Here is a 17,948-nt window from a genome sequence, read left to right on the forward strand (position 1 = left end):
TCCCAAATGAAACCAGTGTTCCATAGTGAAGAAGGAGGGGAGAATGGATATTCCATAGACGGCTAGCAATTTTCTTCCACAGGTTGATTTATTTGGGATAGGAATTCAGGGCTTTGTGGTGGCATACTCCATATTACAGGCTGTGTTCAAATGTCAGGGCCGTTAACGTCTTTCACATACACTGTCTGAGTTTAAACTGATGTGCTGCTTATAAACCTGCCCACCTGCCCTCTCAAGATTATTATTTACCATTTTAAAATATATAAAACTAAATTTTAGGTTAAATGACTTGTCCAAGGACAAGTGGATTCAGTACGAGCATTAATTATCTTCATCTGGCACTTTACATGGAGAAAGTTGTCAGTTGTGGATCTTGTACTTAGAGATAGAAGAGGCCCTAGAAATTACTGGGACTACAAATGATGGAACAGAAGCCCAGACAGCAAAACTGGTTTAGCCAAGGTCTAGTTACCAACAGACAGAACTAAACCCAAACATTTTGACTTCAGTCTCGCATACTTTCCAAGATCTGCCTGATAAATATTCATCTAACCTTTGAACTCCTTTCTTTTGTGAGGAAGAAGAAATGAGTTTCAGAGCTTTCATTTGATCTCTATCCATTTCAGAGTCTCCTAAACCACTTCTTATTTATAGAACCCCTCAAGACAACCCTAATAACAAGGCTTGTTACTTTGCGGACTTAGACACATACATCATGGGATAAATTCTATTTCCCAAAATGGTAGGACTATATAAATAACAGCCTGGCATGGTCCGGTTAGTCTCTGACCCTTGAGCTTATTCTGTGTGCAAGAATAAGTGTTCTTTAGTATTTTAGTTCTCAAGGCTCACCATCCAAGGGGCCAAATAGACACCCTCCTTTGATGTGGTGATTTTGTCTGGGAAGGTTTAGAATTAATTTTCATTTCAGTATAGTTGATTTGCAATGTTGTGTTAGTCTCTGCTGTACAGAACAGTGAATCAGATATACATATACATATATCCACTCTTTTTTAGATTCTATTCCCATATAGGTTGTTACAGAGTATTGAGCAGAGTTCCCTGTGCTATATAGTAGGTTCTTATTAGTTATCTGTTTTATATATAGTAGTGTGTATATGTCAGTCCCAATCCCCCAATTTATCCCACCCCCTCCTGGGAAGGCTTTGTGTGCACACCCAAGTGGCAGACTGGGAAAGGACCATGGAATCCACATGGTCCATACTTTCCCCAAGGAAGGTAACCCCTCTCTGCATCCCTACATGTGCCTTTCTAAGGCATGTGTAGGAAGACCTGAATGATGAGGAACCACTATTATTTAGGTGGCTTTAAATTATCTGAAAGTTCTTCCCTCTCTTGAGCTGAAATCCACTGTTTCATAGCTTCCATTCATTGATTCTAAGTCAGTGGTTGGGAGCTATATGGACATTAACTCCATCTTCCACAGGACAAATATTTGAAGAAAGCCACCGTGGTCCTGGTTAATCTTTTTCCAGTTCCTTCTGTTATTCTTCCTGGGGCATCTCTAGATCCTTCATCATCCTAATCACCACCCTCCAAATAAAATCCAATTTGTCAAGGCCCCTAAGAACCAGGTACATTCGGAGCCAGACACCATGGGTGAGTGGCACATAGTAGGGCCATTCCCTCCTTTCTTTTGGATACTCAATTAAAGTGGCCTTAACTTGCATTAAGGAAGTTAACACTCCTCTCAGTGTTGTTCCATCTTGAGCTTGTTGGTCAATCAAAGGTATTTCTCTTTTTCTGGAGCACCGTTGTTTGGCCACGTCTTGTCTTCTGGACTGTCATATCTATACTCACCGCAGGTATACACAGAGGCATTCAAATAAGTGAATGTGTCACATCAATTTGTTTTGAGGTTGTCAAAACAGTAATTCAGTCACAGTGATGTACATTCATTGTGCACTTACCAGTTCCAGGCTCTGTGCTAACAACTTTATGTGTATTATCTCCTTTGATCCTTACAATGACCCTCTTGAGACAGTGATCTTCTAGTTTGACAGATGAAGAACAGACTCAAAGAGGTTGAAGAGTCTGCTTATGATCACATACAAAGAAAACAGAGAAGTGGGGAGTTCAGATCCAGGTCTCTCAGAATTCAAAGCTTTTGCTCTTCGCTACAATTCTATTCTGCCTCTTTATGGTAAGCACACAAAAAACCAAAAAAAGGATTCAATGAGGGCTCTTCCTGCAGCTTTATAATGACCAAAGAGAGAGGGCATAATAAGAGAAATGGGTTTGAAGTTCTGCTTTGGTTAGTATCTAGGATAGATACTCTGGTCATAAGATCTCGTAACCCTCTACCCTCTGGGGGTTACAGCTACATTGCTCTCGTAAGTTACAGAAGTATTGAAAATGTCAATTGAATGAGTCTCCCTGGCAGCTGGCATTGCTGTGCTCATAATACGAAGCAGCTGAAAAGGATACATGGAATGACACCCAAACATTTATTAACATATTGGGAATCAAAGTGCCATGGAAACACTGACTACAAATATTTATCAAAATATTGGGAATCAAAATGCCATGCAGACAGTGGCTACAATTATTCCCAATGAGAGCTGGCTTGAGAAAAGTTCAACAGTGACATAAGGGGAAAAAGAGCTCTATGATTTATTTTAAAACTATTTTTTAAATGCCCTGGTCTACTAACAGCTGTTTTTTCCTGCTGTGTTAGTTCTGTCCTCCAGCTCCTCACAACAAGAGTGGCTGCAAAAAGAAAACTGCTAACATGAAAACATGATCAGAATAATAGGCGACCCGCAGCAAGGAGCAGACCTTCTCCAAGTAGGACTGGGGCCTTGGCTTTGGCCTTGTGTTCTGAGCTTGGTCTCTCTCCCTTTTAGGTAGCAATCATTTGAAACTATGTGTAATGATGGCTTTGAGAAAGGCTCCAGAAAATGAGAACTGTCCAGTGGATGGAACCACATTTAGCTGGCTAAAACAAACAAAACTAAATCTTGCTCTGGTTGCTGCAACGGGGAAGTAGATAGAATCCAGAACTTAGTTTTTTCTTGCTTTGAAACTGTATGCTTGACTCTAAGCAAATCCTCTCTCTACTGTTGGTAAGGTCTGTCAAATGGCCCACCCCGAGCTCCTGTAAATGGAGTTGCTCCTACCTCAGGGCCTTTGCACATGTTCCTTCTCTCTGGAAATCTTCACCCTCATTCCCACCCCATCATCCTGGCTGACTTCTGCTCATCATTTATATCTCCACTACCCTCCCACAACAGGTTTTACAAGGCTACCCAAACTATTTTAGGTATTTTAGGTTTTATGTTCTTTTACCCTGTACATTTTCTTTTAATTGCTTGTGGTAAGCAGAATAATGAACCCCCTCCAAAGATAGTCATGTCCTAATCCCCAGAATCTGTGAATACATTACCTTACATGGTAAAAAGGACTCTGAAGATATGATTAAGTTAATGACCTTAAGATGGTGATTATCTGGTGGGCCCAATAATCACAGGAGTCCTTATAAGTAAAAGAGGGAGGCAGGAGATTCAGAGGCTGAGAGGGATTTGAAGATGCTACGCTGCTGGCCTTGAAGAAAGAGGAAGGAGCCAAGAGCCAAGGAATCCAGGTGGCATTCTAGAAGCTAGAAAAGGCCTCGTATCCTTAGGACCTAGCCCAGTACCTGGCATGTATAAGCACTGGATAAATATTTGAAAATTGATTATGCTCCATAGGAGCAAGCAGTAATGGCATCACGAGATCTCCCCCAGTCTTCGTGATAATAGACAATAACTCTGACCAGAATACCCCTTCATTCATTCATTCATTTTCATTCCTTCACACATTTGCTTTTTTTTTTTTTAAATTTATTTTTGGCTGTGTTTGGTCTTCGTTGCTGCAAGCGGGTTTTCTCTAGTTGTGGCGAGCAAGGGCTACTCTTCATTGTGGGGCGCGGCTTCTCATTGCGGTGGCTTCTCTTGTTGTGGAGCACGGGGTCTAGGCGTGCCGGCTTCAGTAGTTCTGGCATGCGGGCTCAGTAGTTGTGGCTCGCAGGCTCTAGAGCGCAGGCTCAGTAGTTGTGGCGCACGGGCTTAGTTGCTCTGCGGGCATGTGGGTTCTTCCCGGACCAGGGCTCAAACCTGTGTCCCCTGCATTGGCAGGCGGATTCTTGCGCCACCAGGGAAGTCCCTACTATTATTTTCGAGGTGCAGTGCCAGACAATGGGATAAGAGAGTAATCAAAACAGACCTGATCTTTCCCTTAATGATGAGACTAAGTGGTGCCACCTGCTACCCAGGAGCTTCCTTTTCTGTCACACGGTTGTGCCCAAGTATCCCAAGTGATTGATTGTGGGCCGGGGGGGAATGCAAATCTTTGGTGAAAAATCTTGTTTATATTTGCTATGTCATTTAAACATGGATTTGTAACTGAAAAGTGTATATAAGAAGGTTGTTTGTAAGCTCATAGTTATAGGATGTAGTTTTAGTAAGCAGCAGGTCACTATGTATAACTTCCATCATTCTCTCCCCAAGGAAAATAAACAGGTACAAGTTAAAGATGATCAGACTGGTAGAGACCAGGCCCAGTGACAGGCTTGACCATAGCTCTCTCAGTCAGGTCAAGACTGTGTGTGATTATTTTTTTCTGATTCCATCAAGTAAAAGAATAAATATGAGATATAAACTAGAAAACTCATAGCATCATAGTATTAAAAAGTACAAATATTGCATAAACAAAAAATAGGGGGGAAACATACACCTGCCATCACACTTATACATGCTGAAAACCTCTCTTGTAATCTTGCTTAATATAGAGGCCTCACTCATGTAAAACAAACTAAGAGAATCAAGAAAAGAACGTGGGCTGCATTTTGGAAACTATATTGCCTTTTGCTGAAGGTTTAAAGTTGCCACATTAAAACATATAACATATAGTATTAACATACAATATAGTATGTCACATTTTACATTATGATATATTGTATATCATAGCATATAAGGAAGATATCATACAGAGTCCCATTTGGTGAGATTATATTTATAAAAGAGGCCTTACATACTCTGGATAACGTTTTGTGTTTTTTTTAAGATTTTAATGTAAATGTGTATTTTATTAAAATGAAGGAAGATTCCATAATCATTAGATTTTTAATAAGCTTTTTTTTCCTCGAGACATGACCTGTTTTGTTATTCTCTCTCTTATATTTCTACTTTTAGCATTCAATTCCCAAACCTGGGTTGAAAAAACCTCAGCATTACATATACGGGGAGGGACAGTAGAAGTGAGGAGCGGTGACAAGGTCAAGGTCCTGAAGTGCGGCGCTAGGGAGCCCTGTCCCCAGGCTCTGCAGCCTAGGGAGCTCAACACCCTGGAAAGCTGGCCAGAGTTCAGCATGAGCTCTACTGCCATCCGCTCTCACCGTTGCTTCAGTCAAACAGGGCAGAAACGTCGAGTGTTAACATCTTTGAGATCCCTGGAAAATAGTCCAGTCTAATAAGACAAATCCTCTTGCTTTATATAACATAGTATCACAGTCATTTGGTCCACTTCCTTACCAACAATTGGCATTTTAAGTTTTAAGATATTAGCCATTTTGATGGTTTGGTAATCGGTGGTATCTCTTGATTTTCTTTTGCATTCTCACAATGACTAAGGTTGAGCACTTTTCACATGTGCTGGTTGGTCATTTGCGAACCCGGTTTTGGGAAATGCATACTTCAGTTTTTTGCCCATTTTTCCATTGGATTGTCTGTCTTTTCCTTATTGATTTGATGAGTTCTTTATTCTGGATGGAATGGTTTGTCAGATATATGTTTATAAATTTTTCCCCTCATATTGAAGTTTGTCTTTTCATTCTTATAATGCTGTTTTTTGATGAACAGAGTTCCTAATTTCAACATAAATTGAAAATTTACATTTACTGTAAATATGCATAATTGTAAATTTAATGTAAATAGTGAAGTCCAACTTACCAATGGTCGGTCTTTTCTGGGTCTTAAAACATCTTGGCCTACACCAATGTTATGAACATATTTTCCAATGTTATCTTCTAGAAGCTTTATCATTTAAACTTTCACATTTAGATCTAACATCTGCTGAAATTGATTTTTGTGTGTAACGTTGGGGTAAAGATTCATTTTTTTCCCTTGTGATATTCAATTGAACATTGAGAAACCACCCTTTCCTCACTGCACTGCATGTCACCCTTGTCATAAATCAAGTGACTGTATACCTGTGGCTCTGCTTCTAGTCTCCCTCCCACTGGTCATTTGTTTATCCTTGGGCCACAGCCATGTATTTCTTTTGTAATAATAACTATAATAGAAGGAAAGTTACTTTTTAAATCCTACAGATTGCTTTGATTGGGCAGTTTGTCTACTGTTCTAGCACTCCCGGCAATGTGACAGTGTCTTAATACAGGCTCCCAGGGGACTAATCTGGGTCTTTCTTTCATAATTAAATATTCATGGGACTTACTACCACTACTACTACTACTATTACATAGCTAACATCTACATAGCATTTACTATGTGTCAGGCACTCTTCTAAGCACCGTACACACATTCTCATTTAACCTTCCCAATAACTCTCTGAAATAGGTACTATTATCCCCTTTTACAGATGAGCAAGATACCCCAAATCACCCAGCTACTACGTGGTGGAGTCAGGACTTGAATACAGGCAGTGCGGCTCTGGAGTTTGTGTTCTCAGCCACTATCCTTTACTGCCTTACTGCCTCTCTTATAGGCAATGTATTTTCTTGTGAACCATGACATGCAGCCAGGCAGTCTCCTAGCCCATGGACCGTCAATTATACCAGAGCAATCTGACTGTGGAAGGTCCCCTCTTGCCCCTCTGTCCATTCACTTACTCTTCCGGGTACTGAGTATTCATTTGTAGGTAGGCTGGGAAACTTAGCTTGGTTAAACTCTCCATGCACTGTGGCTTGACGTAAAGGCCTTTAATGATATGGCTCCTGTTTTCCTTTCCAACCATCTCCCTCCAAAACCCCCAAATGTACTATCCTGTGTTCTTTTATGGGATAGTCAGTCAGGTTCGGCCACAAGAGGAGACACAGTAGAGGCTCAGGAAAACAAAGTTTATTATACTCACAGGTCAGAAACAGGAGGCACCCCCGCCATGCAGAGCCACATGGGGAAGCACCAGTGTTGGTCAGGAGGCAAAGGGACAGGAGTGAGGGGAGAGACTAGGCCATGGCCTTTATTAGTTTCTGCATTTCTGCAGGGAAGGCAAGGCAGGGCAGGGCAACAACTTAGGACTGGTTAGTTTGAATAATTACAGCAGGCCCTAAGCTATAGGAGTGGTCCCTGGTTGCCTGGTACCTGGTCCTGGGATAACTAAGGCAGAGGAATATTGCTTCCAGGGGGGTAAGGGCCAGATAGTGCAGGTATAGCTCTGGATTGATGAGTTTGCATATCAGAGGCCTGCTTCTGTCTGGGTCCTTTGCTACCTCTAAGAATTGGCTAGTCCCAGCAGGGCAGTCTCTCCCCAGTCAGAAAAAAATTTTAAGATGTTAAAACATCATAATATACAGAATATTTTTTAAAAAAAATATAAACAATATATGTATTCTGTATTCAAACAATCTGTAGTAGCCAATGGCCATGTGCTTCACCTCAGAGCATATACTGTTCCTTGCTTTGATTGCGCTTGTCTTGTTTATCTTTAAATCTTAGATCAAATACCACTCTGTCAGGTCAAGGCCCTGATGACCAGAGATGCGCAGTTACGAGCTTTCCCCACATCACACCCTAGTGGCTGTAGCACTTTTCAGATTGCTGTAGTTATTGGTTAATATACCTGTTTCCTCTACTAATTGTCTTACCCTTCTGAGGGGCTCGGGAGTGGAAATGGGTAGAAATGTTGCTTGAATGAATGTATAAATGAATAAGCAAATGAAATAAACACTCCCTTTCAGAGACAACATTCCACTCTCTACCCTTTTCTAATCTGTACCAGAAACCACACCTACAACATGGGGTAACAGCTCCTTCTTGCCTCCTTTCACTAAAGGTCTGACATCTACCAAGGCCTCTTCCTTGTTGAGGCTGGGGTGACTGAGGCAGAAGTAAGGTCCACGATTTTCATTGCTTAGTTACTGAAATCAGTAATCTCAGTTTTAGTATCATAGAATTAATTTATTAGCAAGATAGAACATACATTTGAAGGCACATATTTCAAACTAAAATATTTTAAAATGCCAGTGTTCATAGTTTACTATTATAAGCCTATCTTAATGAATTAATCCTTACAACAAGTGGTAAGCAAAGGATATTATTTCCATTGTAAAGATGTGGAATGAAGCTCAAAGATGCCAAACAACTTGGTGTAAAGTCACAAAGCTAGTAAGTGACAAAGGGCAAAATTCTAATTCAAATCCATGGCTTCTGTTACTAAATTTGGAGCATTTTCCCATTAAGCCACACTGCTCTTCAACTTACCTTTATTTCCCCCGCAGCTTTTATTGTCAATGTTTACCTACAACAAAAAGGTTCATGTTTCATGCTTGCAAGCACTGTGTTAATGGTCATTTTGAATGCTTCTCAATCTAGGTAAACAGCAGAGCCTTCTCAAAAGGCAGTTTGCTAGGACAGCAGTATGAGAGAAGTAAGTGAGTATAAACATCTCATAATAGACAGACTGATCTGCAGAATCATTTCAAGGGCCTATGCATTTCTAAGGAGGATAGAAAGCACACAGCAGCTTGTAAAGAACCTCTAGGTGAACCTAGGGTCATTATGAAATGACCAAGAGATTTATCAAATGTCTCTACGTAATCAGTAAAGTTAAGGATATAATATATAAAGTACAGTGGGTTGGTTTTACAGAAATAGACAAAATATTATGGGTCTAGTAGAAAATTAAGCACATGATCACAAAGTTTAAATCGTGGCAATATGAACACAAGAGTCAATAGTGTATGAAAACCTGTACACCCTTTTATGTATCTAACCAAAATAAAAATAATATTGTACAAAACTACTTTAAAATGATTTTTTAAATGTCTTTTCTCTGTCTTAATTTATCAGCAGGTAAGCCAACCGATCATATTTTTTGAAATTTCCACTTAAATACATTCACACAAATATTAACTTCTTTTATGTAGAATGAGAGTTGTATTTCTTTCATAAGCTTCTGAGTAGGTGGCTTTAAAAATCCATGCTGGTACATTTACTTATCTCTGAGGCTTTCAGAAAGGCATTTCTGTACTGTGACCCTTAAGAAACCGGAGTTTCAAATCCTCAACTTATTAGCCTCCCCTCTTCTCAGTCATCCTCAAGATTCAGAGAATGTAAAGGATTCAGCTTTAGCAATGGCTGGGGACACCCGCCCCAATACTGTTGTATTCCTAAATGCTATTTCATAAAATACATATTAATAAAACAGGAAAGAGAAACACCAAATGTTTTATTCTATATTTTCAATTCAGTAATATAAACAATATTTACATAGCATTACATTTAAGTATTTACACAGCATTAACATAGAAGGCAGTAAGAAATGTTGCTTTGGGGGTTAATGACCATTATACTTGAAATAAGGTGACTTTCAAGTTCATGGTACACAATGAAAAGGATTATTAAAGAGCATATGAAGAAAAATAATATCATGGAAAATTATTAGCTACATGGCTCAGGATTTACATTAATTATATTTTGGCTCCTCATATTTTTTTCCTTATTTAAAAAAAAAAATACTAGCCTACTAACTTATGAAGCCTAAGCTTACTTTCAATAAATCACCTTGTTAACGTAACTTACAGTTTGTTATTTACAATCTTTAAACATAATTGAAGAGCAAAGCTTTGGGAGTGCTCTTACAATGTTAAGTAATGTATAAATGTATAAAAAACTATATTACAGCTCAATAATGTAAATGATATTAGAGATATAAACATATTTCATGGAAAGAGTATATTGACCTAATAATACAGGTATACAAAGGAATGACTACGTACCATTTCACGAGGTGCCTATTAATCCAATAGTGAATCAGTCCACTGCCAAACAGGGTGAACAATTAAAATGAGGCAAATTGATTCAGCCCATATACAATTTCAAATTTCTAAGTAAACTTGAAAATATTTTCAACATTTATTTAACCATAAAATATGTAAAACAAAATATTGAATTGAAAACTAGGCTTGAACTTGGAATCAAAATTCTTTTTCAATGTGAGAAAATGTAGGCAAATCTAGTTCATAAAATAATCTACAGAGACAAATGATGGGGACTGTTTTGAATATCATTAAAAAAATGTTATGCTGAAAGCAACATTTAGATTTTTTTTTTGTCCCATTGTCAGAGCTATCTAGTCTATGAGCTGGTGAATTAAATACCATACATAATAGGAAAATAATATTTTCCATTGTATCACACTACATGTTCACAAAGCAAGTTGTATATCTACAAGTTATAAAAATAAATCTTTCTGTAGATTAAAAAACAAATAAAAATAGAATAATTTGTATTACAAGTTTTAAAAAATATGACAAACTAACCTGATAATCATGACTTTTTTTTTGCCATGATTATAATTGTCTTTATCTATTCAATAAACTAAATCAGAAATCTTTGATCCACCAATGTTTTGGATGCCAAATTCTTCTGTCCTACTGTATTACGAATAAATCTAAAAATCTGAAAAAAAGTAAAACAATTCAGAAGGAAAAATATATATATAAAGGAAATTAATTGTGCACATCAATTAAAATATCTAAATTAAACTAGCTAATTCTCTCAACTATTTATTTTCATGTATCAGACATCTGAATTCCATGGTGATACACAAAATTATTTCAAGACTATTATCATCTTTCATAATACTGAAGCAGTGTGCGTCCCTATTCAGAATATATTTTTATAAATTAATGATACAAATCCCCTTATGTTCACAGGAATATACTTTTAAATATTTGGCAAGACAAGTTTCCTCTAGCTCTAAAAGCTATGGAAACATCAAAAGAACTGTGAGGAACAGAATTTGTTCATAATTCTAGATCTCTATCAAAAACTAATACATTATATCTTATTAACTCATACACTTCTTTGACATAGTGGGGAATATTTGGGTGATATGAATACTAACATTTCTAGAACAAATTTGGTTTTTCTTGAAGTCTCCATTTCAGGCTCCACACCCATCCACGCAATTGTTTTCTAATCCAGGCAGATAGGGGATGTGTGAGAGTTACAAGTTAAAGTGGCTGAGCCTAGAGCTAGATCTCAGAGCTTGCCTTTTTGTTACGGTAACATCTGGTGCAGAGGGTGAATGGGACTCTAATTACTGCTCACTGCTGGCATCTAGGAGAGATGGGTAATTTAAATGTCTTCCTATTAGGTTCCTTTCACATTTGTTCAAGCAACTTATGCCTTCCCCGAGACCTCGGTACTTCATTGACCCTGAAGGAAAGTGTAGAATGAACCTGGTTGAAATGTTTTTCCTTTTTTTGGCAGGGCTAATCATATTCTAAATCTTTATAAATTCCTAGTGAGAGTATACATTGTTATTCTCTGCTATAAAAATAAATATCTACTTCTAACATATTTCTTTTAAATGAAACCCAGAAAAAATTCTTAAATTTACCTCTTGCTGTAGGTACGTAAGGAAGGATGCTAAAATAAAATTTTGGCAAGCCAAATCCACAACACAGAAGAACATCAGATCATAAATAAGCAGAGTGGCTTCATTTCCATAATACAGAACACTGCTGAAAGAATAACTTTCATCTATCAAAAAAAGCAATTTATAAGACATAAATTAGAAATTTAAAAATAGAATAAACCTGTGATAAATTTCTTGTGATAAAACTTGGATATTTAAAAACAACTAGTTACTATAATACTTCATGGCTATTTTATGTCAATTATACCTGAATTTAAAAAAAGAAAAAAATACTTCATGGTTTACAAAAAATAAACAAAGGGTATTAAAATTTGCTAATCTAAAACGTTAATCAAAGAACTCTGCTCATAAAAAGCAGTTTTAACATTTGCACCAAGGGTTGTAATTGCTAGTAGTTTAAGTATACAGTCAATATCTTTCAATGATCAGGTAATGAATGTCCTTTCTCTATTTGTTTATATAACTAAAGGCTAAAGAATCTTAGAAAGATTCTCTTAGATTAAGTTTAAAAAGCAAAGCACACTTTTCTGTACAGCAGAGAATTAACACAGCATTGTAAATCAACTATACTTCAATTAAAATAAATCAATAAATAAAAAGCAAAACAAGGCTTCCCTGGTGGCGCAGTGGTTGAGAATCTGCCTGACAATTCAGGCGACACGGGTTCGAGCCCTGGTCCGGGAAGATCCCACATGCTGCGGAGCAATTAGGCCCGTGAGTCACAACTACTGAGCCTGCGCGTCTGGAGCCTGTGCTCCGCAACAAGAGAGGCCGCGATAGTGAGAGGCCCGCGCACCGCGATGAAGAGTGGTCCCCACTTGCCACAACTAGAGAAAGCCCTCGCACAGAAACGAAGACCCAACACAGCCATAAATAAATAAATAAATAAATAAAATAATTTAAAAAAAAAAAAAAAGCAAAACAAAACCAGCAAGGACTAGAATAGTGTGCTATAATTTATGTCTCAAGTAGTCCGCTAAGGTTCTTCTCTGAGACTTCTTCTCTTCTCACTCCCCAAGTAGGGGTTCATCCTTTTTTGGGATGTGAACACCCTTTTAAGATTCTGATGAAAGCTACAGACCCTTTCACGAGAGGAAGTGGGGGAAGTACACACATACGAATCTTGCACACAATTTCAGGGAGGTACAGAGAATCACTTCAGTGATTCAGCTGCCCATGGACACCCAGTTAGGAACTCTTGTTTTATACAAGAGGACATCTGGCTTGCTGCTAACATTCTTTTTTGATCAGGGCGTTAGCTATAGAAATATATTCAGTCTGTGAAAATTCACTGGCCATTAAGCTATATCCTTACAAGATATGCACTTCTGTACATATAGTTGTATACATATTTAAAAAAAATAAACAAGCCAGCAATATACACTCTTCGTGGGTGACCTTTCACTGCCATTGCTCCAGCAATGACCTCATTTGATGAGACTCCCCAGCTTACTGTGTGCCTTTACTTTCTCCTAAGACCCAGTCCCCCAGTTGGCTTACTGGACATCTCTTCCTAGATGTCCCAAAGGTACCTCAAGACACAACACATTCAAAACCAAATTCATCCTCTTTCCTTCAAAACCTGGTCCTCCATCTGCACTCCCTGTCTCAGTGAAGGGTGGCACCACCACCAACCACCTAGTCACACAAGCTGGAAATCCGGATGATTTCTGACTACTCTTTCTCTCCTACCTTCTTTTCCTTAACATCTCTGGCAATCTCTTCTTCTTCTTTATCCTCATCACTACTGCCTTAGCTCATATTCTCCTAATTTCCCAATAGAGATGAAGAAGTTGTTGATGATGATTGTATTATTATTATTATTAGAAATGGTAACAACATCATTTTTCTGAGCGCCTACCCATACCAGGTTCTTTACACAATGATTACACATGTGTAAACGCAACAACCTTTAGAAGGTTATACTTAATTTTATAGAGAGGGCATTAAAGTTCAGAAAGGGTAAACAACTTTCTCAAGTGCACAAATCTAATAGTCAGATTTTGAATCCAAGACCAGAAACCTTTGAAAGCTATATTCTTTTTTTTTTTTTTTTTGAAAGGATTTTCTTTCTTTTTTTTATTTATTTATTTATTTATTTATTTATTTATTTTTGGCTGTGTTGGGTCTTCGGTTCGTGCGAGGGCTTTCTCCAGTTGCGGCAAGCGGGGGCCACTCTTCATCGCGGTGCGGGGACCGCTCTTCATCGCGGTGCGCGGGCCTTTCTCTATCGCGGCCCCTCCCGTTGCGGGGCACAGGCTCCAGACGCGCAGGCTCAGCAATTGTGGCTCACGGGCCCAGCTGCTCCGTGGCATGTGGGATCTTCCCAGACCAGGGCTCGAACCCGTGTCCCCTGCATTAGCAGGCAGATTCTCAACCACTGCGCCACCAGGGAAGCCCGAAAGCTATATTCTTAATGACTAAGTTATATTGTTATAGTCTTACATCTGTTTAACTCAACCTATTCACTACTGCCAGAATAATTCTTCCAATTTATAAATCAGATGTGCTGAAGGCTTTCTGATGACATCCATGTTCATTAGCAGTGGTTTCCAAATTGTTCTGATCATGTATCCTTATCAGAATAAAATGCTGAGCATGCATCCCATAATAGGCGTAGTTTATTAATTACTACTACATATAATTTTTCCAAAATATAAATTAAGAATGATGGAATTGCAAATATACAAATAGACTTTTAATATTTTCTTCTCACACCTCCATGGATCAACCTGCACACACCTTGTAGGACAAAATTTTTTTAAAAAATGTTTTTGGAAACAAGTGCTCTATAGGATAAAGCAAAACTCCTTAGGGTGTCAGACAAGGCCTTTGGGATTCAGTCTCTGCTCTCTTTATCGTTCATGCACTCTCTCTCACTGACCCACTTCATTCGAGGCTTCAATCATAAAGTTCCTAAGTGTATAACGCCCTTTCCCCCTTCTGCACAAACGTCTTCACCTCTCTTACCTGGACCCTCCTGTTTGACAACACCAACTTATTTTTTAATACCCAGTTCAAACTTCACCATGTTGCCTCTCTGGCTTCACCCTGTATCTAGTTAAGATTTTCTACTTTCCTTTCTGCACCCAGTGCAACCTGTGTCTGCACAGACTTCTATCCCAGCATCACTCCACTCACTCATCACATGCCTACTTTCCACAGTCTACTAAACAAGATGCCCAAGGGAGGGACCATTAGTCTGTGTATCCCAGGACTGACACAATATGTGACACTCAATAACACAAGGGTAAGTGATATCTAGGCCAGGACACTGGTTATACCATTTCCATTCTTCACAAGCCACACAAAAGGTTATCAGTCACATTGACAGTGACATATATACTTCCTTTTTAATGATAAAAAACCATGTTTAGTCACTATTCCTGTCACACAGATATGTGCAATTTTTAAGAAGTTGGATAAAATGAAAAATTAAATGTTAAAGATAAGTCATGAACATTATTCTTCTTTAAGTGTTTCATAAGTGTGCCACTGAATGAACAGTCCAATAAAATCTGAACTTTATGTATTTGTTTTACTATCTCTTCCATGTCTACCACTGATTTTGTTTTGTTTTGTTTTGGCCGTGCCGTGTGGCATGTGGGATCTTAGTTCCTTGAACCAGGGATCGAACCTGTGCCCCCTGCATTGGGAGTGTGGAGCCTTAACCACTGGACCATCAGGGAAGTCTTGTTTGATTTTGAAATTCAGCTTTTTTTTACTTTCTTGTAGAACAATTATCTTTTATATATTTGTTTCTTGCTATTGATACATGACATAATAAAACGGGACACAGAAAACTACTATAATTCCTTGAAGTTAACTAAGTTCATTATGTTTCCTATATAAAAGTATAAAATCAAAAGACAGGAACTACAAGCATGTTTTTTCAAACTTGGAAAATAATAATCAAGTTCAGCAAAGGCATTTGAAGGATACCATTGTAAAAGATGCTTTTTTCCATTGGTTCCATGAATTCCATTCCAAGAATTCTTTCAAGAAGCAATTTATCTTTTATAAAGTAGTCCATTTCCTTATGAACCTAATATAAAAAACGAGAGTCATTTCAAAAATAGCAGTGAAATGAATGCTTCCCAATTTTTGTAAAATCAGAAGGAGAGAAAAAAAAAATGAATAGGACACAAAGAAAATCTGTTCTTCAAAGACAATTTACTACGCTGGACTTTATAACAAAATTCTCTTTAGGAATGTTTTAAATTTTAAATGCTATTAGTAGTACTTAGGACTAGATATACTGAAAATCAATTTATAACAAGCTTTTTAGGAATACAATCATAGCATATTTCTACAATAAATAATTGATAATATTTGTTAAGTAACAAAATTCCAGTATAGACATATTTTAAGGTAATCATCATGCTAATAGACATGTAAAAATCTTTTTCTTTTACATAACTTAACTCCATCCCTAAGCCACAGTATTAGTTTTTACAGCAAAAACAAACAAACAGACAAACAAAAAACCCCACAAGGCGTAAGTCCATTGATTTGGTTGACTGAAGAAATAATTGACACTCCTCGCTAACTTTTTTAAAATTGCATTTTGATTCTAGCTTAAAAATAAATGATGATACATACATGATCGATGAAAGAGCCAAGAAATTTATTCATAGTATGATATGCTTTTATACTCTGCTCAAATGTACTTCCTGATGAACTCAATAGTCTAGCAGGGCCATTTTTCTAATGTGAAAAAGAGACAAGGATAAATGCAACGTGCCTTACATCCTTGGTATCTAAATAACATGAAATACTGACAAAATATATGTGAATTGTCCTTTATACAAACCCTTGTTAGTGTCTCATGAATTCTGTCATACTGTTGTCTCATCTGGCTAGAAATAGCAATTTGAAAAGTTTGACCATCTGTATTGGGTATCAAACCTCTTTGGCTACACAAATTTTCCTGAAAAGTTAAAAAATTTAAATTAAGATCAAGATTATGAAAATTTTGCCTATCTTAAAAAGAAAATACAATATTTAACATTACAAGATTTGGAAGCCAACTGAAATTGTACTGAACTATTATATTTGAGACAAAGAGATTCTAACAGTAACCAAGGTTCCCACTCCCCTCTAGGTTTTACTATTTTCTATTTCATCATACTTCCTTGCAGGTGCTATATCATCTCCTTTACTCTGACCTACTTAAAAAAAAATCTCATACTAAGTTCACTGTATATTGATATTCTTAGCTTTCTTTATAATTAATTTATTGCTCTTTAATAAATGACAAAAAGTCTAGTCTTAGAATTAACTTTTATAAATGGTCTTTTTTGTTTTCTAAACACTTTAATATGCTTCCTTAATAAATTCCAATAAAAAAGGTAGTGATACATGACCCAATGGTTAATGTTATAGACCAGATATCTATTGCAAGTCTCTCTGACACGACTTGAATCCTGAGAACCATATGCCTGTAACATTTTGCCCTACCCCCGACCTAGCCAATTCTCATAGATGCTTTAGGGTTCAGCGTAAGTATTCTTGCCTCCATTCTTGACTTTATTTGCTTACTCTGGAGCTTAACATTGTCCTCCTTTATCTAAACCTAAGCTGGAAACATAATATAACACTTGGTTTTCTACTGACTTAAAGGCAGTCTATGTGTAGTGAATTTCTCTATTTAAAAAAAAAAAATTTTTTTTCCCGATTAAAAAAGCACATGCCGCTATAGATAATTTATAAAATATGGAGAAATATAAAAAAAGAAAAAAAATCACCTATAACCTGAACACCAAGAGATACAGGTATTTTAAGGTATTTCATTTCCAGTTGTTGTCTAGGCATATACATATAGATGGCATAAAGTTGGGATCGTACTGATTTCTTTTTCACTTAACATTATATCCTCAGCAACTCTCCATGTCATTAAATGTTCTATAAAACATGATTTTTAATGTTTACCTAGGGTTTCACTGTATAGGTAAACCAATTTACTTAATATTCTCTCATTTTTACATATTTTTTGCCCTTATAAATAACCCCTGTGATGAAGATCCTGAACCTAAGTAGTTATTCACATTGCTAATTATTTCCTTGAGTTAGATTAATAGAATCAGTAAGTCAAAGATAATGAACTCTTTATTTTTTTTATTTTTGGCTGCATCAGGTCTTAGTTGCGGCGCGCCGGCTCTTCCTTGTGGTGCGTGGGCTTCTCTCCTGTTGTGGTGTGCGGGCTTCTCTCTAGTTGTGGCATGCAGGTTTTTCCTCTCTCTCGCTGTGGTGCGTGGGCTCCAGAGCACATGGGCTCTGTAGTTTGCGGCGTGCGGGCTCTAGCTGAGGCACGCAAGCTCAGTAGT

At 37.5% G+C, this 17,948-nt stretch overlaps 1 protein-coding gene across 4 annotated transcripts in view; it reads right to left on the reverse strand.

The window, feature by feature from the left end:
- Positions 1-9,386: 9,386 nt before the first annotated feature.
- TMEM67 (transmembrane protein 67) overlaps positions 9,387-17,948 on the reverse strand; it is a 44,162-nt gene continuing 35,600 nt past the window's right edge. The window contains exons 24-29 of one of the 4 annotated variants that reach the window (XR_009005825.1): positions 16,436-16,552; positions 16,225-16,329; positions 15,565-15,667; positions 11,584-11,726; positions 10,499-10,637; positions 9,387-9,997 (exon numbers count right to left, since the gene is read on the reverse strand). Coding sequence is in view for 3 of the 4 variants with exons in the window: in XM_057532303.1 (XP_057388286.1) it covers positions 10,557-10,637; positions 11,584-11,726; positions 15,565-15,667; positions 16,225-16,329; positions 16,436-16,552 (549 nt within the window). In the remaining variant the exon portion in view is untranslated. Of the gene's footprint in view, positions 10,638-10,669; positions 11,400-11,583; positions 11,727-15,564; positions 15,668-16,224; positions 16,330-16,435; positions 16,553-17,948 lie in introns of those variants that run through there. The other 3 variants (XM_057532304.1, XM_057532303.1, XM_057532305.1) reach the window with 3 other exon arrangements.

The sequence above is a fragment of the Balaenoptera acutorostrata genome, chromosome 17 (assembly GCF_949987535.1).
Source record: "Balaenoptera acutorostrata chromosome 17, mBalAcu1.1, whole genome shotgun sequence".
NCBI lineage: Eukaryota > Metazoa > Chordata > Mammalia > Artiodactyla > Balaenopteridae > Balaenoptera > Balaenoptera acutorostrata.